Source organism: Magnolia sinica, chromosome 19, assembly GCF_029962835.1.
Source record: "Magnolia sinica isolate HGM2019 chromosome 19, MsV1, whole genome shotgun sequence".
NCBI classification, from domain to species: Eukaryota; Viridiplantae; Streptophyta; class Magnoliopsida; order Magnoliales; family Magnoliaceae; genus Magnolia; species Magnolia sinica.
Window position 1 is genome coordinate 46,180,106 of NC_080591.1, and position 27,388 is coordinate 46,207,493.

A 27,388-nucleotide genomic window follows, 5' to 3' on the forward strand; every position below is an offset into this window, starting at 1 on the left:
CGACAACTCAAACATATAATCCAACATTCACATCTAGTTTCACATATACGTTCACATTCATATTTACTTATAAATCTTCATTCTTTCAATTAAATATTCACAACTACGTTTACATTCACCAAGATAAGTCTGTAGTATGCACGGCTAGCAGGAAAGAGTTGGTTTTTAGAATTTTGAGACAATTTCGTGCTTACGTCGGACGACCTGGGGGCCATTGTAAACAAAATCCAAATCCGCTACCACCGTATTCTTGTTATTCAGGAGCTAGCCATATATCATTTCTTGTCTCTGTACGTTCCCAGGCCTTAACACCGGCACGAGCGGCAACTTGATGGTTTTTTCTCAAGCAAACAAAGGCTATCTCGCTCGCGCGCACCACACACATCCATCCCATGCGCGTGTTTTCCTCTTCCGCAGAAACCGAAGTCGATCCGTTTCTTCGCCCCAAAGCAGCAGAAGCAGCAGCAGTAAAAGCAGCTCTGCAACAGTAGCAGCAGAAGCCGCAAAACCCCTGCCCGTCTCTGATCGGGCTTAGAATGAAGGAATAAGAGAGAGAGAGAGAGAGAGAGAGAGAGAGAGAGAGAGAGAGAGATGGGGGCGACCCTGTCGAGTCTGACGGAAGGGGTAGGGAACGGAGGATCATCGACGTCGTTGATGGGGCCAGGTCTGGGAGACATCCCGGAGAGCTGCGTGGCGTGTGTGTTCATGTACCTGACCCCTCCCGAGATATGCAACCTTGCTCGCCTCAACCGTGCCTTCCGTGGGGCCGCCTCCTCCGACTCTGTCTGGGAATCCAAGCTCCCCTCCAATTACCAAGATCTGCTCCAACTCCTCCCTCCTGATGACGTCCACCGCTCCAAGAAGGACATCTTCGCCCTCTTCGCCCGCTCCGTACCCTTAGACGATGGCACCAAGGTTCTCCCTCTCCTCTTCAGTATCCCCTTGGCGAATCTGCTTTTGGGGTTTCTTCTTCCTTTTTCAATTCTTCCAGTTTTCATGCTTTTCTTCCTCAATTCTAGAGAACAAAGATGATGGCTTTATAGATCCTCAATTTACAAGAATAAGGCAACTGATATATACATAACTTCAGAGAGGGAGAGTTGAATATCTATCTTCTGCCCTGCTCTTCACTATCTCTATTCATTTTGCTCCATTTGAATTATTCCATATTCTACTTTTTGTTTCGACAATGGAATTAGGGTTTTCTTTGTCCAGGCACCTTAGTTCTGTTATTAGTGTTTAATTCACCCTTTATTTGATTCCCACCAGAGAACAAAATATAAAGGGATTACAAACATTGTAATTTGTGAAAGGTTTGCTCAGGATCCTACCTACAGTTGGCTGCTTACTCCTTTCTCGAACCTCCACCATATACTTGGCAAATGGCTGCAATGGTCGTGACCATTGATCTTGTTAGTCACTACAATGATTGGCCAATGCATGAAAATCATGCATGATCAGGCTATGATAGGCAGCCTTCTCAGACTCACATTATTGCCATGTAAGTGGATAGGCACATAATTTGAGCAATGGCCCAGATTCAAATGGCATACTCTGCAACAGTGGCATCTTCTAATATGCTTCAGGTACCATGGTTTTGGAATATTATGGCCCTAACAATTTTTTGTCTGTCAGATCAACGGTCCTGATCCACTTACACTCCATCTGTGTGGACTGTATACATGCAAGGAAAACACACATGATTTTCTAGGCTTGTGGCCAAGCACTTTTATTTATTTATTTATTTTTATTTTCTGAATTTATAATCACTGATTTACAAGTCTTGTTTGGCAGTTTCATCTTTGTCGATCCTTATTTATGATGTGACTGCTTCTCCAGGAGGTTTGGCTGGACAGAGTTACAGGTGGAGTTTGCATGTCGATTTCGGCAAAAGCTATGTCAATCACAGGGATTGAAGATCGGAGATACTGGAGTTGGATCCCTACTGAAGAATCCAGGTTTGCTTCTGTCTCTCAAATAGTAACCATCTCTTCTAAGTAATGGGCCGGTATTTGAACTGCATAGTTCTTTGCTCCTGGTGTTACTTTCTGAGTCTGCAGGCTGCAGCACTTGATTGGACTTGGATATGTATACAGATAATGTGAAAGTTTGATATTGGAGCATCCGTATTTTGTTTCTTGTTACATTCTAATTTCAATTGTCTGTAACTATTGCTTGGGGAGACCTATGCCTGGTCAAAATGATGTTAGATAGTTTGTCTTCATCCATTGAATATGCCTTGCACAGGACCACAATACTTTAGCTGAATTGTATAATATGTTTTGTGGATTGCTTTACTTGATTACTAATATATATATATATATATATATATATATATATATATATATATATATATATATATATATATATATATATATATATATTTCGTGAGTATCATTTGGCCAGTTTTACCCCTGCAATTAATCAGAGGGACGGGCACCTTTTGATTTTGAAATGGAAAATGGGACGTGTGTGGCCCTTCAACTGAGGGCATTTTTGTCATTTCAATCCTTTCATGCGAGTGGTACGCTCCAGCCTTCCTCTTTGCATGTAGCCCACACATACTACGTCATATTAGGGAGTTCATGCAACAAAGGCTCTGTGGGGTCTGCTGTGATGACTTTGTCAGTCTATCTTGATTCTTTTGAGGCCTTTATTTATTAAAGATTTTAAATGATCTTTAAATAATTATGAAGTCATTAATGGTTTTCCATTTTGTGAGATTTAAGCCTTAGTAGATATTTAATAGGATATAAAAATTTCTTGGGGGATCTTTAATAAGATATATTAATATCTTGGGAGAATAAAAAGAAGGCAGAGATTAGGTCCATATATGTTTTTTTTTTTTTTTTGGGATTCTTTTTCTTAATTTAGGATAATTGAGTTGTAGATGCTACAGGGCAAGGAAGATTGACATAAAAAGCATTCTCTTGTACAAGGAGAAAACCCCATAGGAACAACTCTTTGAATTGTGGTGTGTGCAAAATTAGTTCTTATCTTCTTATTTTCTTCAAAAACTGACTTGCATCAAATTAGTGTATGAGCCAGTTTATCCATGGGCTTATATGAGATCAATGGGGAGCAATGAGAGGAATGTCACGAAGAATAATGAGGAGTTATGATTGTATGGAAGGTATGCTCCACAGGATTTTGAGTTGATTGGATATTTCGATAACGTCAGCACAAAGGTGGCAACATCTTGGAATTCAATATTAGTGGTTTTGAAGGTGTTTGGTTCATTCATGCTCATGTTAGAAGAAGTGAATGATTGGAGGATCATGACTAAACTTATAATGTAAACTTTGAGATGTCTGAGTATGATGAAGAACTTGAGAATGCTAATTAAAAAAAATCTATGATTTATTATAGGAAGTCTTTGAAGATTCGATGGATGACGTGCTTGGAGAAAGCGCCTAATCCAAGAAGATACACCCGAAGAACTAGTCAGTGGATTGATAGATGGATCTATTAATGAATCAACTCATGCATTAGTTGATGGAACATGCAATGAATCTACGGTTAGCTTGGTAGAGGAAGAGATGAACAACTCAAAGGTCAAACTAACGCATTCTATAATACATGTCAAGGTTGAAATGGACATTTTTGTCCTATCCCAAAGGCATGGAGTGCATAAATCGGAGTCCAACATTGATAATATAGGCAACACCACGTCAACGAGGGACCGATAGACTAATAATTCCATTACCATAGGAGCGGGTGCTGACTCGTAGAATGTAAAGAGCCTAAAGATTAAAGAAGAGGTGACATGATCTACAACGCCATCTAGTGTAAGTGATGCCAATCTGACATGTTGGCTTTCACCAATTAACTATAAAGTGGGATGATGGGGACATCACGCGCACACGCGCACACACGCCGCCCCCTACGCACGTACGTATGAAGGAGGGCTCCACCGTCGATCTGGCTCGATGACAACGTCCAGGGAGGGCCTCCTAGTTAGAAGATAAAATTTTAATTCAAAGAGTGGGCCTGATAGTCAAAAAAAGCCCATCATGGGATCTCATGATTGTGGCCCACTAGTCGGATTGATTTCATATGTTAGGTTTTGCTTATTATTATTATTTATAATATCATGAACGCTTTAGATTTCTTTGATTGTTTTTTATTCTAGTTTACTTCATCGCTAAGTAATAGGTTGCGCACATGGTGCGAGTTTTGGGGTATAGGGTTTTCCTATAAATAGGCACCCCTTGTAGTTCTTTTGATTCTCTTTTGATTCTCTTTTGATTCATTGAAGTTGAATAAAAATTCCTGCGTGGTTTTTCTGCTCTCTGAGTTTCTAAGTTGTGGAAAAATTAAAGTGGGTGCGAAGCCTTCCCTTTTCGAAGGGCTGAGATTAAAGTGGGTGCGTAGCCCTCCCTTTTCGAAGGGTTAATTACCATGTTGCGAAGCCACGTTTATCCCAATCCGCCCCTCCATCTTATTTCATCCTCCCCACAACTATCTTCATGTCAAATCCGTTTGTTTTGTAGCTGTTCATCCCTCCACAGCCAGTTTTCAGAATCTAGCCTTACAGGAGGGCTGAAACTTCGACGGAGCACCACGCCCAGACCACAGCCTGAATCGACGTGAGATTTGGAGGTTTTGCAGCCCCAGCCTGGCCGACCAGGGCCAAGAAGCCGATTTGGGAAGGCGAGCCATCATCGCACATGTGGCCAACCCATTTGCGTACATGCGTCAGCCCCGGGGCATCGTCTGCACACAGGAGATATTTCTGGGTCAGGTTTTTCTCTTGTTTTCCTCTTTTCATCCCTAATTTTATAAACCCTAACCCTAAATTGCCCTAAATCCCCAATTTCTATCTCTTTTCTCACTTTAGGGTTCCTTATTTTGAAATTGGTGAATTCCTTGGATTAGGGATTGATTGTCATGCATGTGTGGATGATTTCTATTTTCCTTTGAGTATTGTTTGGTTCATAATTTTATTGATCCAACCCTAACGTGTGTAGGCGTGGACTCACGTAGATTCCCCTTAATTGAATATTTGGACCTTTGTGTGGGATGTGGAATTTGTGTAATTGTTTATGAACTATGTGATCTTAAATCTGAAATCTTGCACATCATATCTAAATTTCATGTCCTACATCATGGGATTGATCTTGCCAATTTTAATTGTTTATCAACTTGAGGACGAGTTCCTTCCAATTGGCAAAGAATCATGCAAGCATGTACATTCGAAAGAAGTGTGTGATGCATATGTGAGCTCCAAAAGCCCAATTGGCAAATCATACAATCCATTTGGTGGGCCCCAAATGTTAAGTTGCACTTACAGATTTTTTAAGAGATGAGTATCCTAGTGCTTCTAGCTTTGATTCTTTGCGGTCATTAATAAAGATTTTGTAGGATCTTTAAAGGGATATTAAGTCATTAATGGTTTTTTTATTTTGAGAGATTTAAGTCTTAGGAGATTTTTAATAGGATATAAAAATATCTTGGTGGATATTTAATAGGATATATTAATCTCTTGGGAGATCTTAATAAGTTAGATGTAAGCATAACAAAATAAATAGAAGGGAGAAATTTAGGTCCATGTATGTGTGTTGTTTTTGGATTCATTTCCGTAATTTAGGATAATGAAGTTTTTTTTTTTTTAATAAATTTTATTATAATTAACGTATGTGCCTTTGTAGATGTTGTAGGGGCCAAGGAAGATTGGAATAAGAACAAGGGTGTGAGTTTAGGGAGAAAGCATTCTCTTGTAGAGGGAGAAAACCCTATAAAGTCATCTCTTTGAATTGTCGTGTGTGCAATATCCATACGTTCCCTCTTTTTGTTTTATTTCCCATTCGGCTTGCATTAGTCACCCATTGGTGAAACCATTCTAGGTGCCCTTCCTTTTCTCTCTCTGCGTGTGGCTCATACCTATGAATTGTCGTGTGTGCAATATCCATACGTTCCCTCTTTTTGTTTTATTTCCCATTCGGCTTGCATTAGTCACCCATTGGTGAAACCATTCTAGGTGCCCTTCCTTTTCTCTCTCTGCGTGTGGCTCATACCTATGTGTAGCCTCGGCCTCGCCCTCTTCTATGGCAGGTTTTTATTTCCATGGCACATGTTCGAATTTGTTTGACAAACCTTTCACCCCAAGTTATTACATATATAAAGCATTCTATATACAATTTTTATTTTTAGCGTTGTAGAGCATGCCGGTTGAATCCTTAACCAGCTTCTAAAGCCTCACCGATTCACCTTTTGGTGATAGGCCAATTTGTTATATCTAAAGCATCACTCTTCAGTATTATTCAAACGTTGTTGAAATGTCATCCATGCTTAGGCTCTAATTTGGATTGTAATCAGGGATGCAACATGGGTGGTGTTTTATTACTGTTTAGACTGTAACTAGGGAATAGGAATGTCTTTTGAGGTTGTATTCTTTTGTTGCTTTGACTTTTGTCTTTTAGCCTTTTTATAAAATCAAATTCATTGCTCTTCACAATTAAAAAAAAAGAAGAAGAAAGTACATGTCAATTTGTTGAAATAGATGGGTTGGCTTTATGCTTTGGGCCAAGGCGGCAACAATTTTCTTGTAGCAACAATAAAATCTTGTTGGTGAGGAAGGGCAGATGGGGAAGGAGAGGAATGACAAACAATCGAACAGAGAGGGATAGGTAAATCGATTGATCATGAGGTATGGGTTACCTTTTTTTTTTTTTCTTTTATTTTATTTTATTTTATATCTAACCTTCCATCGGATCCATTGATAGGCGGGCTGGAGATATTTTCGTATGTAGGTTTTGTTAGGGAGGTGGTGCTCCCAAATGAAAAAATGATAGGGAGAAACAAAAGCTTTGGCTTTGTCAAGACGTGCTTGGAGAAAGATGCGTTGATGAGGACATCATGCGCACACGCGCATGCACGCCGCCCCCTACGCATGTACGCCAGAAGGAGGGCCCCACCGTCGATCTGGATTGCTAACGACGTCCAAGGAGGGCCTTCTAGTTAGAAGACGGAGTTTGGTTCATTGAAGTGGGCCTGATAGTCAAGTAAAGCCCATCATGGGATCTTATGATCGAGGCCCACTAGTTGAATTAAGTTCATACTTTAGGTTATGCTTATTTATATTATTTAGAACATCATGGACGCTTTAGATTTCTTTGATTGATTTTTATTTTAGTTTACTTCATCGCTAGGTAATAGGTTGCGCACATGGCGCAAGTTTTGGGGTATAGAGTTTTCTTTATAAATAGGCACCCCTTGTAGTTCTTTTGATTCAATGAAGATTAATAAAAATTGTTGTGTTTTCTTGCTCCTTTCTGAGTTATGAAAACCTAATTGGGTGCGAAGCCCTCCCTTCTTCGAAGGGCTAACTACCGTGGTGCGAAGCCCCATCTATCGTGATTCGCCCCCACCTTATTCCGTTCATATTTCTCCTCCTACAAGCATTCCATCTACAAATCCATCAATAGTTGCAGCTGTTTTTCTCTACAATAGATTTCTAGAATCTGGCCCTATAGGAGGGTTGAAACTTCGGCAGAGCACCACGCACACACCGTGCCTCGGATCGAGCTGAGATATGGGAGTTTTGGGTCCATCCCTGGCCGACCAGGGCTAAGGTGGCCTTTTTCTGAATAGTGGGCCCCACACATGTGATTACACCCACGTGCGTCTGGGCCATTGTTGTTGTCCGCGCGCGGGAACTGTCTTTAGGTTCAGGTTTTCTTCTTATTTTACCCTATCATACCAGTTTTTCATAAACCCTAACCATAGATTGTATTATCCTTAATTTATTTGTCCCTTTTCTCACCCTAGGGTTCCTTGATTTGAAATTAGTGAATTCCTTGTATTAGGGATTGATTGTGATGCATGTGTGGATGATTTCTATTTCCCTTTGAGTATTGTTTGGTTCATAATTTTTATTGATCCAGCCCTAACATGTGTAAGCCTGGACCCACATAGATTCTCCTTAATTGAATGTTTGGATTTTTGTGGGGGATATGAAATTTGTGTAATTGTTTATGAACTAACGTGATCTTAATCCTGAAATCTTGCAGATTATATCTGAATTTCATGTCTTGCATCAAATTTGGTATCAGAGCTTAGGGTTCTTATAGGGGGAATGCATTAAATGTTTAGGGTTTAGTTGTTTATGTCTATTACGCATTAATTCTCTTTATATATGGCTGTTTAGAGGTCCATAAACCCTGATATAAGTTGCTGAAATTTTCTACTATACCCTTATTTGAATTATTTTAGAAATTAACTTAGCTTTCTATTTCTAGGTTTAGAAACTTTCCTTTACTGTTTTTTAAACTTTCCTTTTTCTTTTTTAGAAACTAACTTACTTTTTATTTTTAGAGACTTTCCTTTTTTCTTTGTTTTAGAAACTAGGTTGTTTTTTTTTAAAACCTTTCCTAATTTGTTTTTTTTTTTTTTTAAAAAGAGAATTTCCTAATTTGTTTTTAGAAACTTTCCTTTTTCGTTTTTTGAAACTAGGTTGCTTTTTTTTAGAAACTTACCTAATTTGTTTTTTTTAGAAACTTTCCTAATTTGTTTTTAGAAACTTTCCTTTTTCGTTTTTTAGAAACTAGGTTGTTTCCTTTAAAAAAAAAAAAAAAACTTTTAAAAAAAACTTTCTTATATTTTGACAACTATATTGCTGAATTTTGGTAGCACTGCGTAGTTTCCCTCATATAGAGTCTCATAGGATCATTTAGTCTCGTTTAGTTGCATATAGTTGTAGTAGAAAGTCCTTAGGTGGAGTTAGCAGTCGTATGCCACACGTACGGGTCATGATTTTGGCTTGCACCCTATACTAAATATGGAGCAACTGCTAGAGGCACTAAACAAACTGTCCCAGAAGATCGAGTTTTTCGGTAAGCGTTGGGAACAACATATAGACCAATGCTTTGATCAATTTGATGTGCGCATTATCCAACTAAAGGCCTCCGCCGGGACAAACCCTACCATTGGGGTAGATGTCCAATCTCAGGCTAAGGATGATAGACCAATAAATGGAGTTGACCAAGGAATCAGTTATGGGCGTGCACCTGTGCACCCACACCATGAGGGACATCAAGACCACTATTTTGAGGGGAATAACATGTGCGGCCTTGTGGTTGGAGAGAGTGCACCAAAGGCTAGTGTAGAGTTACCCACTGAGGCCATTCCGGTAGTGGATGAGTAACGTGATGTTTTTCCTGATGATTTACTAGAGTCTCCTCCTAGCAGGGATATAGAGCACACCAAAACATGGGACACCGTAATACCTATAGCCGAGTTTGTGTTTAATAGTTCTGTCAATAGGTCCATGGGTCTCAGTCCTTATGAAGTCGTTACTGATTATAAACCTGAGAAACCTATTGATCTTGTCCCTATGTCACTATCCCATAGGCCGTTAGAGCCTGCAAAGTCTTTTGTGCATCACATTCATTCATGGCATCAAGAAATCAGGCAGAAGATTACTACTAGTAATGAACATTACAAATTTTTTGCAGACTAGCATAAATGTTTCAAGGAATTCAATTTAAGGTACTCTGTAATTGTCTGCATTAGGCTCGAGCGGTATCCTCCAGGGGCCATTTGTAAGTTACACACGCGTAGTGCTGGCCCCTTCAAAATTATAAAATGAAACGGTCGTAATGCGTATGGGCCAAATCTTCCATCCTCCATGGGAATTAGTTCCACATTCAATGTGGAGGATGTAGTTCCATTTTAATGGGCCATTGATGTATTGCCCAGTCTTTCGCATAATCATCTTGATTCCCTAGACCTTTCCCTTGATCCATGGCCCCCTCCCGACCCATCTTCCCAGCCTCTACCTCCCATATGTACCCTTCCCGATCAATTTTCCCATCCTCTACGTCCCATACCTACCCGTCCTGGCTCATTTTCCCAGCCTCTACCTCCCATACCCTCTTCCCGACCTTTCTTCCCAACCTCACCTCCCATACTCACTCTTCTTGACCTTTCTTCCCAACATCTACCTCCCATACCCACTCTTCTCGACCTTTCTTCCCAGCCTCTACCTCCCATACTTAGCCTTCACACACCCAGAGAGGAAATAGAGGATATCCTGGACCATCAGATAGTTTCAACGTTGGACGATGGGTTTTAGAGGTACCTGGTTAAATAGAAGTCATGCCCAGCTTCAGACAACACGTGACTCACTGAGGAGGAGCTTCAGAGACCTGATCCTGACATCCTGGAGAGGTTCAGGAGTTTTATTTCGCCAATGGCGAAATCTTCGTAGTCAGGGAGAATTGGTGGGGACATCACGCGCACACACGCCGCCCCCTACGCACGTACGCTAGAAAGAGGGCCCCATTGTTGATCTGGATCGATGACGACGTCCAAGGAGGGCCTCTGATGCAGGACATGAAATTTAAATATGATATGCAAGAATTCAGGCTTAGATTAGACTAGTGCAGAACGATCACATAATAATTCCACATCCCACACAAAAGTTCAAACATTCAAGTAAAGGAGAATCTGCATGGGTGCAGGCCTACACAGGCTAGGACTGGATCAGTAAAATTATGGATCAAACAATGCTCAAAGGGAAATAAAAATCAACCACACATGCATAGCAATCAGCCCCTAATCCAGGGGATTCCCTAATTTGAATTTAAGGAACCCTAAGGTGAAAAAGGGGGCAAATAAATTAGGGATAATGTAATCTAGGACTAGGGTTTTTAAAATAGGTAAGAAAAAAAGGGAAAATAGGGAGAAAACCTGAACCAGGAACAGCTCCCGCGTGCGGATAGCGGGCACGAGTCGGGCGCACATACGCAGGATGTCGGCCGCACGTGTAGTGGGGGCTCGAATCCCAAAACAACTTCCTTGGCCTTGGTCAGCTAGGGGGGGGACTTCAAACCCTCCAAATTTCGTCACAATCCGATGTTTCGGTTGGGGCGCGGTGCTCCGTCGAAGTTTCAGCCCTCCCGCAGGGCCAGATTCTGGAAACTGGTTGAAGGGAGACAAATAGCTGCAAAAGAAGTGGATTTGAAGCGAAGCTGATCACAGGATGGATGAAATAAGATGGAGGGGCGAATTGGGATAAACGTGGCTTCGCACCACGGTAGTTGGCCCTTCGAAAAGGGAGGGCTTCGCACCCACTTGAATTTAGCCATTCGAAAAGAGAGGGCTTTGCACCCACTTGAAATTTTCCACAACTCAGAAACTCATAGTAGAAAAACACGTAGGAATTTTTATTCAACTTCAATGAAAACAAAAACTACAAGGGGTGCCTATTTATAAGAAAGCCCTATACCCCAAAACTCGCACCTTGTGCGCAACCTATTACTTGGCGATGAAGTAAACCAAAATAAAAACTAATCAAAGAAATTTAAAGCATTCATGATGTTCTAAATAACATAAATAAGCAAAACCTAAAATATGAACTTAATCCGACTAGTGGGTCATGATCATGAGATCCCATGATGGGCTTTACTTGACTATCGGGCCCACTCTCTTGAACCAAAACTCCATCTTCTAACTAGGAGGCCCTCCTTGGACGTCGTCATCCAGCCAAATTGACAGTGGGGCCCTCCTTTTCCTTGTGTTCATGCGGAGAGGGGTGACGCTTGTGCGCGTGATGTCCCCATCAATTCTCCCCGGCTACGAAGATTTCGCCACTGGCGAAATAAAACTCCTGAACCGCTCTAGGATGTCAGGATCAAGTCTCTAAAGCTCTTCGTCAGTGAACCACGTGTTGTCTGAAGTTGGGCGTGACTTCCATTTAATCAAGTACTTCTGAAACCTGCCGTCCGACGTTGAAACTATCTGATGGTCCAGGATATCCTCTATTTCCTCTCTGGGTGTGTGAAGTCTAGGTATGAGAGGTAGAGGCTGGGAAGAAAGATCAGGAAAAGTAGGTATGGGAGGTAGAGGCTGGGAAAAGGGGTTGGACGGGTAGGTATGGGACGTAGAGGCTGGGAAAATGGGTCGGTAGGTATGAGACGTAGAGGCTGGGAAAATGGATCGGAAAGGGTAGGTATGAGATGTAGAGGCTGGGAAGATGGGTCGGGAGGGGGCCATGGATCAAGGGATAAATCTAGGGAATCAGGATGGGTGGCGAAGGACCGGACAGAGTATTAGTGGTCCCCTGAAATGTAACTAGATCCTTCACATTGAATGCGGAATTAATTCCCATGGAAGGTGGAAGATCTACCTCATACGCATTGAGACCGTTTCCTTTTATAATTTTGAAGGGTCCAGTGCTTACGCACATGTAACTTATGAACGGCCTCTGGAGGATACCGCTCGAGCCTGATGCAGACCATCACAGAGTCTCTAATATTGAATTCTTTGAAACGTTCATCCTGGTCTGCAGAAAATTTGTAATGTTCATCACTAGTAGTGATCTTCTGCTTAATTTCTTGAGGTGATGAATGAATGTGATGCGTAAAAGACTCTGCAGGCTCTGACGGCTTATGGGACTGACACAGACAAGATCAATAGGTTTCCCAAGTTTATAACAAGTAACGACTTCATAAGGGCTGAGACCCGTGGACCTATCGACAGAACTATTAAACGCAAACTCGGCTATAGGTATTACGGTGTCCCATGTTCTGGTGTGTGCTATATCCTTCCTAGGGGGAGACTCATCCGGTAGATCATCAGGGAAGACATCACGAAACTCATCCACTACTGGAATGGGCTCAGTGGGTAACTCTGCACTAGCCTCTGGTACACTTTCTCCAGCCACAAGGTCGCGCATGTTGTACCCTCAAAATAATGGTCTTGATGTCCCTCATGGGGTGGGTGCATGGGTGCATGCCTATAACTGATTCCTTGGCCAACTCCATTCATTGGTCTATCCTCCTGGCCACCTGTCTGAGATTGGACATCTACCCCAAGGGTGGGGTTTGTCCTGGTGGAGGCCTTTAGTTGGGTAATGCGCACATCAAATTGATCAAAGCGTTGGTCTATATGTTGTTCCAAGCGCTTACCCACAGACTCTATCTGTTGGGATAGTTTGTTTAGTGATTCTTACAATCGTTCCATGTTTAGTGTAGGGTGCAAACCAACCACGACCCGTACGTGACTGCTAACTCCACCTAAGACTTTCTATGACGACTATATGCAACTAGATAGGACTAAATGATGCTATGAGACTCTGTATGAGGGAAACTACGCAGTGTTACTAAAATCCAGCAACATAGTTGGCGAAATACGGGAATAACAGAAAGTTACAGCAATGTAAATTGCTAACTCCCTGCTAACAGAAATTTCAGCAACTAATATCAGGGACTACGGTCTTCTAACAACTATATGTGATGAATTGGAAGCATGAAGGACTCAAACAAACCCACCCTAACATGTAATGTATTCCCCTATAAGAACCCTAAGCTCTGATACCAAATTTGATGCAGGACATGAAATTTAAATATGATATGTAAGAATTCAGGCTTAGATCAGACTAATGCAGAACGATCACATAATAATTCCACATCCCACACAAAAGTAAAAACATTCAAGCAAAGGAGAATCTGCACGGGTCCAGGCCTACACAGGTTAGGACTGGATCAGTAAAATTATGGACCAAATAATGCTCAAAGGGAAATAGAAATCAACCACACATGCATAGCAATCAGCCCCTAATCTAAGGGATTCCCTAATTTCAATTTAAGGAACCCTAGGGCGAAAAAGGGGGCAAATAAATTATGGATAATGCAATCTAGGACTAGGGTTATGAAAAAAAGTAAGAAAAAAGGGAAAATAGGGAGAAAACATGAACCAGGAACAGCTCCCATGTGCGAATAGTGGGCTTGAGTCGGGTGCACGTGCGCAGGAGGCCGGCCGCACGTGTGGTGGGGGCCCGTATCCCAAAACGGCTTCCTTGGCCTTGGTCGGCCAGGGGGGACTTCAAACCCTTCAAATTTCGTCACAATCCGATGTTTCGGTTGGGGCGCGGTGCTCCGTCGAAGTTTCAACCCTCTTGCAGGGCCAAATTTTGAAAACTGACTGAAGAGAGACGAATAGCCACAATACAAGCGGATTTGAAATGCAGATGATCGTGGGATGGATGAAATAAGATAGAGGGGCAAATTGGGATAAACGTGGCTTCGCACCACGGTAGTTAGCCCTTCGAAAAGGGAGGGCTTTGCACCCACTTGAATTTTTCCACAACTCAGAAACTCAGAGAGTAAAAAAACACATAGGAGTTTTTATTCAACTTCAATGAAAAAAAAGAACTACACGGGGTGCCTATTTATAAGAAAGCCCTATACCCCAAAACTCGTGCCTTGTGCGCAACCTATTATTTGGCAATGAAGTAAGCCAAAATAAAAACTAATCAAAGAAATCTAAAGTGTTCATGATGTTTTAAATAGCATAAATAAACAAAACCTAAAATATGAACTTAATCTGACTAGTGGGCTACGATCATGAGATCCCATGATGGGCTTTACTTGACTATCGGGTCCAATCTGTTGAACCAAAACTTTGTCTTCTAATTAGGAGGCCCTCTCTGGACGTCGTCATCGAGCCAGATCGATGGTGGGGCCCTCCTTTTTCTTGTGTATGTGTAGGGGGGGCGGCATGCATGCGCGTGCGCGTGATGCCCCCATCAGCCTCCTAGTTAGAAGACGGAGTTTGGTTCATTGAAGTGGGTCCGATAGTCAAGTAAAGCCTATCATGGGATCTCATGATCGAGGCCCACTGGTCGGATTAAGTTCATACTTTAGGTTTTGCTTATTTATATTATTTAGAACATCATGGACGCTTTAAATTTCTTTGATTGGTTTGTATTTTAGTTTTCTTACATCGCCAAGTAATAGGTTGCACACATGGCACGAGTTTTGGGGAATAAGGTTTTCCCTATAAATAGGCACCCCTTGTAGTTCTTTTGATTATTTAGAAGACGGAGTTTTGGTTCAAGAGAGTGGGCCCGATAGCCAAGTAAAGGCCATCATGGGATCTCATGATCGTGGCCCACTAGTCAGATTAATTTCATATTTTAGGTTTTGCTTATTAATGTTATTTAGAGTATCATGAACATTTTAGATTTCTTTGGTTAGTTTTTATTTTGGTTTACTTCATTGCCAAGTAATAGGTTGCGCACATGGCGCAAGTTTTACGGTATAAGGTTTTGTTATAAATACGCACCCCTTGTAGTTTATTTATTTATTTATTAAATGAAGATTAAAATTGCTATGTTTTCTTGCTCCTTTCCGAGTTATGAAAACCTAATTGGGTGAGAAGACCTCCCTTCTTCGAAGGGCTAACTACCGTGGTGCGAAACCACATCTAACCCGATTCGCCTCCATCTTCTACCATCCATACTTCTCATCTCGTACAATCATCCACGATTCAAATCCGTTCTTTATTGCAGCAGTTTTCCTCTCTACAACAGAATTCCAAATTCTGGCCCTACAGGAGGGTTGAAACTTCGGCAAAGCATCATGCACAAACCGTGCATCGGATCGGCCCACACGTGCGGCCGTGATTACACGCACATGCGTCTGGGCCATTGTTGATGTCCGCCCACGGGAACTGTCTTCTGGTTCAGGTTTTCTTCTTATTTTACCCACTCATATCAGTTTTTCATAAACCCTTACCCTAGATTGCATTATCCTTAATTTATTTGCTCCTTTCTCACCCTAGGGTTCCTTGATTTGAAATTGGTGAATTCCTTGGATTAGGGATTGATTGGCCAGAAGGAGGGCCCCACCGTTGATCTGGATCGATGACGACGTCTAGGGAGGGCCTCCTAGTTAGAAGACGGAGTTTGATTCATTGAAGTGGGCCCGATAGTCAAGTAAAGCTCATCATGGGATCTCATGATCGGGGGCCCACTAGTCGGATTAAGTTTATACTTTAGGTTTTGCTTATATTATTTAGAACATCATGGACGCTTTAGATTTTTTTGATTGGTTTTTATTTTAGTTTACTTCATCGCCAAGTAATAGGTTGCGCACATGGCGCGAGTTTTGGGGTATAGGCAAGGTGTCCCAAAACAGTTACGTATCGGCCGATACGTAATGGTAACGGTGGTACCCGTTACGCATTTCGGGGTCGTATCGGCCGAGTCCATATTCTGTGCACGTAACGGCCGTTACTGACCCGTAATGGCTATTACGGGCCTTTAAAAAAAAAAAAAAAAAACATACCTGTTTTCCTTTATTTTCTTCTTTTTCTTCTTCTTCTTCCTCTTCTTCTTCTTTTTTTTCTTTTGCGGCTATGGCTGCGGCCCCGGCTGCGGCCTTCTTCCTCTTCTTCTATTTATTACATCTATACCGTTCATCTATTTTCATAGATCATTTTAGAGCACTACCCAAAAAATGAATTATATCCAAGGATCATCTGGACCGCACCAAAAATAGCAGCGGAGATAATATTTTCACCGTAAAACAATTCGAAGGGCCCACGGTAACGTTTATTTTCTACCCAATCTGATTTGATCAGACCTGAGTGGGCCCCACCATGATGTATATATTTTATCCATGTCGTCCATCCATTTTGCCACGTCATTTTACATTAGGATCTAAAAAATTAATAAATCCAAATCTCATGCAGACCACACCATAGGAAACAGTGGTTATAGAATGCTTACCGTTAAAAATTTCTTAAGGTCCATTGTAATGTTTATTTTCAATCTAACCTATTAATTGGGTCACACTGACGTGGATGAAGAGAAAACACACATGTCAGCTTGATCTAAAACTTTTGTAGCCCCCAGTAAATTTTTAATGGTGAACGTTTAATTAGTGTTGTTTCTTATGGTGCAGTCCACCTGAGCTTTGGATGTGCCTCATTTTTGGGCTCATGCTCTAAAATTATTTGGCAAAATGGATGGACGGTGTGGATATAACACATTCATCACGGGTGGGGCCCAAAAAACTTTGACATGTGTGGTACACTTCACAATCCAAGTCCCGCCTAATTCAAGCCCTAAAAAATTGTACACGAGACATATTAACTTAAAATTTAGCAATTAAATTATGAACTGCAATTGCTAACTCACAATGCCAAAATCAAATTGTTTGAATAGTTTTAATTGTTAATTTGTGGACTTTTATTTTTTTAAATAGGGTCTTTTGATTTTTTTTCATGATTCACCATCCAATAAATGTCCACCAATTCATAAGTGGGATAATGACAATAAATTGCATGAATTTGAGGCCGAATTGGTGTATAGATTGGTCCTCCAAGTCAGCCCCAAATTGGCAACGCCATCTACCTGAATTTAATTTCATTTTTTTAAAGAACTATTGGGAGAAATGATATCAAGTTGTTAAGTATATAAATTAAATATTTAGAAAATTAAATATATAAATTTTGTAGTCAAATTCAGGTTATCTGGTTCATAAATTTATTAGACAGTCCGATACAACTTCTTACCAAAGAGTGGACCGTTACATCACCATAAACATGTTCCAATTTATAAATGAATGCATATTTGGAATGCTTAGAATATTCTGGATTTAATCCATATTTTTTCATATTTTTTTAGTAAAAAAAAAAAATTTGCACCGTTATGGGCCGTTACGCTCCCGTATCGCCGTTACGCCCCCGTATCCGTATCGGTTTCGGAGGGCACCGTTACGCCAACCGATACCGATATGGGACACCTTGGGTATAGGGTTTTCCCTATAAATAGGCACCCCTTGTAGTTCTTTTGATTCAATGAAGATTAAAAAAAATTGTTGTGTTTTCCTGCTCCTTTTCAAGTTATAAAAACCTAATTAGGTGCGAAGCCCTCCATTCTTCGAAGGGCTAAATACCGTGGTGCGAAGCCACATATATCGCGATTCGCCTCCACCTTCTTCCATCCATATTTCTCTTCTCCTACAAGCATTCCATCTGCAAATCCATCAATACTTGCAGCTGTTTTTCTCTCTACAGCAGATTTTCAGAATCTGGCCCTGCAGGAGGGCTGAAACTTTGGCAGAGCATCATGCACACACCGTGCATTGGATCGAGCTGAGATTTGGAGGTTTTGGAGTCCATCACCGGCTGACGAGGGCCAAGGTGGCCTTTTTTCTGAATAGTGGGCCTTCACACACGTGCGGCCGTGATTACACGCATGTGTGTCTGGGCCATTGTTGCTGTTCGCGTGCGGGAACTATCTTCCGGTTCAGGTTTTCTTCTTATTTTACCCTCTCATACCAGTTTTTCATAAACTCTAACCCTAGATTGCATTATCCTTAATTTATTTGCTCGTTTTCTCACCCTAGGGTTCCCTGATTTGAAATTGGTGGATTCCTTGGATTAGGGATTGATTGTGATGCATGTGTGGATGATTTCTATTTCCCTTTGAGTATTGTTTGGTTCATAGTTTTTATTGATCCAGCTCTAACATGTGTAGGCCCGGACCCACATAGATTCTCCTTAATTGAATGTTTGGACTTTTTTGTGGGATATGGAATTTGTGTAATTGTTTCTGAATTAACGTGATCTTAAGCCTGAAATCTTGCACGTATATCTGAATTTCATGTCCTGCATCATGCGTCCAAGGTAGTAGCTAATGATGGCATGGAATGGTATTAAGGGTGCAGAGGTCCGAGTTTGGTGCGAAAGCTCGTCAGGAGAAATCTTGGAAGACATAAGCCATCGCTAGAGGTTGGGTTGCAATAGAAATGATCCCTAACTGGTTACTGGAAGTCTAAGCCTATCCTCACAAATTATAGTCTAATGATATGGACTGATTGTGGTGGAGTTTGTAGGAGTTAGGATCAAGAGGCTTTCTCCTTGGGAAGGTTGGAAGGTTTTACAATTGTGGATAGAAAATTAGAGCTTGCAGGTGGAGGTGGAGATCGGGAAAATCTTTGGGCAAGGTTTGTTGGAAGTACGACCATTAAAGGTAATGAAGGTGTGCTTTCTGTTGGAGCCATTTGAGCCTTCTTTAGTTGGTAGGAAGAGGGGAGAACTAGGATGGTGGGGTAGAAGTCGAAGCTAAACAAGGACAGAGAAGTGGGAAAGGCAATGACAAGATTCTCCAATTTGAGGTGGCTGAGGAAGGATTACCAGTTCGCATGCTGTGTGGACCATCCGAGCTACAACTGTCCACATGGCGGGTTCCAATTGGAGAGATGGTCAGGCAATGACAAAGGATTCAAAACTGAGATGATGGATGGCTGATGTGTTGGAGATGGGGCCATGTCACCTCTCTGACCTAAGTGTCGAGTGCATGCATGTCACTTATGAAAGCAGGCTAGACATCTTGTTGGGAGTCCAACACTTATGAAGCATGAGGTTTTATGCCCTAGTGGTGAGGATTCAGACACGTGGTCGGGGAGGGGTGATGAGATAAGTTTGATGGAGGAGATTGCTTGTGTGAGGGGGATGGGTCTTCCAAGGAAAGTTGGGCCCGAAGCTTGATCTAGTTGGGCCCAAGCATTAAGCTGACTCTTTTGCGTGAGCCACAAGATGGTGCAAGGAAGACTAGGGAGGGTCCATCCTCGCATATAGAGAGGGCCCATTTAGTTATGCATCCACTCATTAGGCTTTTTAGGGATAAAGCTTCGTGCAACCATTGGGCATCTTGCATGAGATGAGCGAAGCGGTTAGAGAAATTCATCCTCGAGGCAGGAAGAATCATTCTCATTTAGGTTCCTTCAAGTGAGGAGTAGAATGTGGGGGAGCTAATCGAAGTGTCTCCATTGGCGATCCAAAGGGCTGACTCATTATCAACTCAGTGTAGCTCTAAGGTAGTGTAGGTGGAGAGTGTGGATGTTGAGTAGGAGGTTCGACTGCAAGCAACATACGAAGAAAGGCTGAAGGACCAAGCGAGAGATACAATGCAAAGGGCGGGTTGTGTGGTTGGCCTCTCCTTTGCTGGCAACAAGGAAGACTTTTAAGCTCCTTTTGCTTGGTTGGAAGAAAGGGATTGGGCGTTTATCCCGCAAGAAAAAAAGATAAAACGGATAGTGCATTCAAAGAGGCTCAAGAGTATAGTCAGGGTAACAATGGGAAGAAGGGCAAGAGGGAGCTACTGAATTTGACTTTGTAAACTATGATTGTCATAGCGGTATGCTTAGGAGTAGTTGATGCAGAACGGAATGATCTAACCTAATATGATGCCATGAAATTAAAAGACAGATTAACTAGAGCAATGGAACAATAAAATAAAGCCAATTTACCATAAATTCAGAAATTTCAGATTCATGACATGTCCAATTTCAAGCCTATGATAGTCCCGTAATGCGAATCTCATAAATTATTGATCAATCGGGATCTATGGGAGATAAAACCCCCATCTTAGCATAGGGTTAAATATGAATTCAATGGAAATCATATGTCTTGTAAGAGTTTTGATGTGTTAGGGCTGTTTAAAGGCTAGGGAATGTAGGAAATAGGTTTGGGGTATCTAGACTCTAGAGGAATTAGGGTTTGTAACATTAGGTTGAGGTTTTGGGAAGTTTTGGGTTAGGATACCAAATTTTGGGTTTAAGGGATTTAGGTTTTTGGGTTTCTAGGACTGGGAATATGGGTTTCAGGTTATGGGAATTTGGGATTTATGATTTGGATAGGGAATTTTCAGATTTTGGGGATTTGAGTTTGGAAAAATTGGGGATTTTGGAATTTAGAAATTTTAGGGTTAGGGTTTGGTGAAATTAGTTTAGGGGTTTTGAAGAGGGAAGCTAAGGAAAGGGAAGAACATTCATGATGAAACAAGGGGGCCATTGTACAAGGTTGTTCGTATGGACAATTGTACGTGCGTGTGTCCGTACGTCTGTACGGACAATAAAGGATGGCCGATTGTGGTCAGTTTGGGCTTTGGATGGGTTGATTTAGGTTTTGGATGGTAACAAAGAAAAAAAAAAGAAGTGATAAAGAAGGAAGAAAAGAAGAAGATGAGATAAGATGATATCTTGTTGAGGAGAGATAAAAGTAGAAAAGACAACTAGGGAATTGCTCCCCGTGGTTTTGTACCACCAATCCAATCACAGGATGAAATTTTTTGCCCAATCTCAAAGCAAAAGGAGAGAAATCTCTTTCATTTCTAACACACATAATGGCTAGGGTGGGGACGTCCATCCTTTTATAGTTTCAGAAAAGACCTTTTACAAAGAGGCGTTCTCAGATAAGATTCTCAATATAAAAACACCTAATGAATTAAAAGTTGTTCCTAACTCCCTAATCTCAACACAAATATGAGCTATACCAAAAATAACGAAACATGTAAATAAACTAAACAATTAAACTATTTTGTGGCCCATGCGGGTCCACGATCAACATGTTCGATGATGATGATCCAACTATCAGAATGGTTCACGGTCGAAATCCAATGGTCCAATCATCGTGTCCACTCGATCCAATAGTCCGATGTGTCCATTAAGCTCCTATATATAGCTCACATGCATCTTCTAGTGTGGGATCTTCAAAGATGCACGAACATGCATGTGGGGCCTTCAACGTGGGTAGGAATGTGAATTGGGCTAGGTGGGCCCCATGTAATGGTCGTCAAGCCATAAGGAGACCGACTCAACCTTCCTCCTCTGGTATGGTGCTCGGATGTCCTTGTCAATTCCCCTTAGTTGAGGAGATTTCGCCTCTGGCAAAATAAAACTGCGGTGACACTCGAGGAGATCTGGGTCTTGTTGTTGAAGCTCTGCCTCTGTGATCTACTTACTGTCTGACTTTGGTCTGCCCTTCCACTTGACGAGATACTCCTGGTAACTTCCATATCGTGCGGAAACCATGTGCTCATCTGAGGCGTCTTTTATCTTTTCTTTCTTGATAGGTGTGTATGGCAAAAGAGGTCGATGCTGGGAAGAATAGTCGGGTATAGGCCAAGGGTCACAGGACAGGTCGGGAGGGATATCATCAGGATGAAGGTGATAATATGAATAAAGGCTGATAGGTGTAAATTCTGGACCCTTAAAAGATACAAGATTTTCCACATTGAATGTAGATTTAATACCCATATTAGGTGGAAGATCTACAACATGTGTATCGTGTCCCAAATTACTCAATATCTTATAGGGTTTTACACTATGGACTTGTAATTTCTTAACGGTCCCTTGTCGACACCATTCAGGCCTTATATGAATCATCACATAATCACCTACCTGAAACTTTTTGAACTTGTGATGAGAGTCAGCAAATATCTTGTACGGTTCATTGCTCGTGCTAATCCAATTTCTAATTTCAACATGCGAATCATGGATATGACGTGTAAACGCATCTGCGGACTCTGATGACCTATGTGAGACTAACGCGGGAATAAGATCTATGGACTTCCTACGCTCATCTATTTGCCTTTTCAGATCCATTTCCTCTGTGGAACTCATTTGATCGTGATGAAGGTTTGATAGAGTCAATCCGGGGACAAGATCTAGGGCATGTTGAATGTTCCACACGGGTGTAAGCTCATATGGTATGTCATCTGGGATAACATCCCTAGACTCCTCCAATATCGGACTCACCTCAGGTGGTAACTCTATACTACCCTTGGGTGTAACCTCAGGTGACATCTCCATACTAACCTTAGGTGTGACCTCACTTGCCACTTGGGCATAATCCGTCAAATCAGCTTTAGTCTTCCTTTTAAACTCCTTGGCATTTATTATAGGGAGAGCCTCAAATTGGAATTTCCTCACATCTTCAGGATCACGTTTTTTTTACGTCCTCCTTTTTTGGGGTGCTTTGGGCGGGAGAGGATTCAGCTTTATCCTTTTACCCTCATGCATAAATGAACACATATTCAGGTGACCGAATAGTATCATATCATGATCATACAACCAGGGTCTGCCCAAAATGATGTCTCTTACATCCATAAGCAAAACATCACACTACATCATGTTCGTATAGGAACCAAACTGGACGGGAATGAGTCAACGCTGAGAAACTGGAATCAAAGACGCATAGACCCATGAGACTTGATATGGCTGAGGGTGAGGAACAATTATCAAACCTAAGCGATCCACAGTGCTAGCAGAGACCACATTGGTGCAACTGGTACTATCAATTGTCACCTTACAATTTTTGTCACCACATTTGGTGTTAAGTGTGGAAAATAGAATTCCTATGCCAATCATCACTTTCTATAGTCTGGCCCAAGGCGCGTCTAACAACTGCAAGTGGCGCGGTCTAAACTCCTTCAATTTCATTTCCCACTTGAGATTGGCCATCTTCCCAATTGCTGGGGTTTGCCTAGAGGGAACCTTCCAACTGGTTTTTGTGAGTGTTGATCTCATTCCTGAGGGCTGCCAGTTGGTGACTAGTGGTTCTATTTTGGGTGTCAATGGCCGCAAGATGGGCATTGATAGCTTCAGTAAGTTGTTCCAAGTTCATTATGGGTGGTAGACCAAAACCACGCCTAGTACCAGTGGGCATAAACTTAGGGACCTAATGGGGAATGAAAAATCTAAAAACTTAGATGCAGTGTGATGAGAATGGAAAGACTTCTAACCCTAGACATGACAGTATGAAAGCCTAACCTAGATGCAACATGAAAGTCCTATGCTAGACCTAGTCTCTGATACCAAAATTTGATGAAGGACGGAATGATTTAACCTAATATGATGCCATGAAATTAAAAGATGGATTAACTAGAGCAATGGAACGATAAAATAAAGTTAATTTACCAGAAAAGTTCAGAAATTTCAGATTCATTACATGTCCAAATTCAAGCCTATGACAATCCTAAAATGCGAATCTCATAAATTATTGATTTATTAGGACCTATGAGAGATACAACCACCATCCTATCATAGGATTAAATATGAATTCAATGTAAATTATGTGTCTTGTAAGAGTTTTGACGTGTTAAGGCTATTTAAAGGCTACGGAATGTGAGAAATGGGTTTGGGGTATTTAGGCTTAGAGGAATTAGGGTTTGAAACATTAGGGTTGGAGTTTTGGGAAGTTTCGGGTTAGGATTTTAGATTTTGGGTTTAAGGGATTTAGGATTTAAGGTTTCTAGAATTGAGAATATGAGTTTTAGGTTACGGGAATTAAGGATTTATGATTTGGACAAGTGATTTTCAGATTTTGGGGATTTGAGTTTTGAAAAATTGGGAATGTTGGAATTAAAAAAAATTTAGGGTTAGGGTTTGGTGAAATTAGTTTAGGGGTTTTGAAGGGGGAAGCTAAGGGAAGGGAAGAGCATTCGTGATGAAATAACAGGGCCACTATACAAGGTTGTTCGTACGGACAATTGTACGTATGTGCGTCCGTACATCCATGCGGACGACAAATGATGGCTGGCTATGGTCGGTTTTGGCTTGGGATGGGTCGATTTAGGTTTTGAATGGTAACAAAGAAGAAGAAGAAAAAAAAAAGAGATAAAGAAGGAAGAAAAGAAGAAGATAAGTGGAGATGATACCTTGTTGAGGTGAGAAAAAAGTAGAAAAGATAACTAGGGAATCACTTCTTGTGGTTTTGCATCACCAATCCAATCACAAGATGATTTTTTTTACTCGATCTCAAAGTAAAAGGAGAGACCTCTTTCATTCGTAACATGCATAATGGGTAGGGTGGGGATGTCCAACCCTTTATAGCCTCAGAAAAGACCTTTTACAAAAGGCGCTCTCAGATAAGATTCTCAACATAAAGACGCTTAACTAATTAAAAGTTGTTCTTAACTCCCTAGTCTCAACACAAATATGAGCTATACAAAAAAATAACGAAACATGTAAACAAAGTAAGCAACTAAACTATTTCGTGGCCCACGGGGGTTCATGACCAAGATGTCCGATGATGATGATCAAATCGCTAGAATGGTCCATAGTCGAAATCCAACGGTCCAATCATCGTGTCCACTCGATCCAACGGTCCGATGTGTTCATCAAGCTCTTATATGCAGCCTATGTGCATCTTCCTAGTGTGGGGTCTTCAAAGATACAGGAATATGCACATGGAGTCTTCGACGTGGCTAGGAATGTGAATTGGGCTAAGCGGGCCTCATGAAATGGTGATCTAGCCATAAGGTGATTGACTCAGCCTTCCTTTGGTATGGTGCCCGGAATTCCTCATTAGTAGCCCCCCTCGACAAGGAGCCCCCCTCAACAAGGGCATCAAGCAAAGGGACAAGTGGATTAGCTAAAGGGAGGGGGCCTAAGTTTAGATAAAGATTATGTAATCGAATGTCATTGGAGTGGGTTATCCCAGGAAGAGGTGTAATTGGGAAAATTTCAAGAAAGAAAAAAGAGTAATTGAGATGGCACAATGGTTCGTTAGGTGTAGGGTGGTTTCAAGCATGAGTGTGTTGCCAAAGACGCAATTGGAGCCTTAGGAGGTATCTTGGTTGTGTGGGACTCTAGCATGCGGTCAAAAGAAGATTGGTCAGAAGGAGAATTTTCGATTTGATGTATTCGAATGCTTAGAGGATGGTATGAGATGGCTTTTTTATGGATATGTTTGGCTCCAATGATTCCTCCGGAAGGTAATAACTTTGGGTGTATCTTGATAATTCCCGAGGCAAGTTGAATCTTCCTTTTGCATAAGGGGAGCCTTCAATATGGTAGGATTCCCTCACAGAAATATGAATGGAGCATCCATTTTGAGAAGTATGTGTGAATTCTCAGCTTGGGTGGAAGATAACCATCTGATTGTTTTCCATTAACTAGAAGTTCACACGGTTGAATCTCTAGTAAAATCTGGCAATGTGAAGATTCGATCACTTCTTGGCTTCATTGGAGTGGGTTGAATGTTTCTCAAATGTTGTTTAGTGGAGGTTGGCTAGTGTGGTGTCAGATCATGATCCTATCATCTTGGAGTCCTATGAAGAATCGGGGGGGCCAAAGTTATTCAGGTTTGAACTAGTGTAGTTGGAAGATGAAGATTTCACTCGGAAGGTAAATGATTGGTGGGTACAGTGTCATGTCAAAGGGTGGGCTGGTCATAGACTTATGGTGAAGCTAAAAAAAGTTGAAAAGGAAAATCAAAGATTGGGCAAAATCAAAGAAGTCCTCGATAGAAGAGGAGAAGGCTAGATTGTTTGAAGCTATAAAATGCATAGATGGGAAAGAAGAGTTGGGAGGTCTAGAGGAAGATGAGGTATTGGAAGATACACTCTAAAGATGGAACTTGATAGGATCCATTTGTAGGAAGAAATTAAATGGAGGCAAAGGTCTAGGACATTGTGGCTCAAAGAAGGTGAACCGAACACTAAATTCTTTCATGCCATAACTAGTTCAAGAAGAATGACTAATAAATCAGATTCATTGTGTATGAATCAATAACGAAAGAGTGGAAGGAGGAAATCTACAATGCTACTGTCAACTAGTTTTCCAACTTGCTTTTGGAGGAGCCATGGATTTGTTTGCAATTGGACAATCTCTCGATGAATCAAACTGAGGAGGCAGATGAAGCTTGGTTGGAACAAAATTGTGAAGAAGAAAGGTATTCAAAGCTATTCAAAGTTTGGGTAGTGACTAAGCTTTCGGTCTAGATGGTTTCTTGATAGCTTTGTTCACAATTTTCTAGAGGCGAAAGGGGATCTTTTGCCCTCTATGGCAGAGTTCTTTGAAAGGGAAAATTGGGGCATCATTCGCCCCTATTCCAAAAAAAAAAAAAAAGAGCATAAATTTTGAATGATTTTCATGCTACAAGTCTTATTGGAGCTCCATGAGTGTTGAGTGGTATCATTTTGGAAACTCAAGGAGCTTTAATTTTTAAGCGGTAGATTATTACAAGGCTCTAATAGCCCATGAGTGCATTGACTATAGTGACAAATTGAGGAAGCAAGGTCTTATTTGCAAATTGGACTTGGAAAAGTCTTATGATTATGGGCATTGGAGCTTTCCCTGGTATATGCTTGTCTGTTTGGGTTTTAGCACTAAGTGGTGCAAGTGGATATTAGAATGTATTAATTTGGCTCACTAATCCCTCTTGGTTAATGGCTCCTCAAAAGGCTTATTTAAAAGATCTGGGGGTTTGACAAAAGGGGATCGTCTGTCTCATTAGTAGGTTCAAGGTGGAGAGTGCTTACTTTCAAATTTTGCATTTGCAGTTTGCTGATGATACCCTCCTTTTTTGGCGAAGTAAACATAGACCAAATTGATCATGTAGAAAGATTTTGCATGAGCAATATCCAAAAGAGCAAGATGTTGGGCATTTAACTTAATGAGGTTGAAGTGGAGTCCTTTGTTTTGGCATTTGATTGTAAGGCTCTCCTTGCTGACTACAACAAAGTTATGAAAGAAGAAATCGAGTAGAGACAACGGTCGCGTGCTCTATGGCTCAAAGCATGGGATAAGAACACTTATTTCTTCCACAACATAGCTAGTGCTAGGGCCTGATCCAACAAGATAAATAGCATACAATAATTATACTAAGTAGAAGACAAGCAATATGTTTGCAATCACATAGTTTCTTTCTCTAGTACATTGCTTTCTGCCAAAAACTTGTCTCAACCAAATTTGGACAATTTGGACTTTCCTCAGATCTCTACTGAGGAAGTCTCTGCTCTTGAATATCCTTTCTCCAAAGAGGAAATCAAAGACAGTGTTTTCCCTCGGTGGAGACAAATCTCCAG

The 27,388-nt window shown here is 41.2% G+C and overlaps 1 protein-coding gene across 1 annotated transcript in view; it reads left to right on the forward strand.

Annotated features, from left to right (window-relative positions):
* The first annotated feature begins 293 nt into the window (after nucleotides 1-293).
* The window catches only part of LOC131234306 (F-box protein PP2-A15-like), a 64,441-nt gene continuing 37,346 nt past the window's right edge, over nucleotides 294-27,388 (forward strand). The window contains exons 1-2 of the mRNA XM_058231088.1: nucleotides 294-915; nucleotides 1,840-1,958. Coding sequence (XP_058087071.1) covers nucleotides 592-915; nucleotides 1,840-1,958 — 443 coding nt within the window. The 5' untranslated portion in view covers nucleotides 294-591. The remainder of the gene's footprint in view (nucleotides 916-1,839; nucleotides 1,959-27,388) is intronic.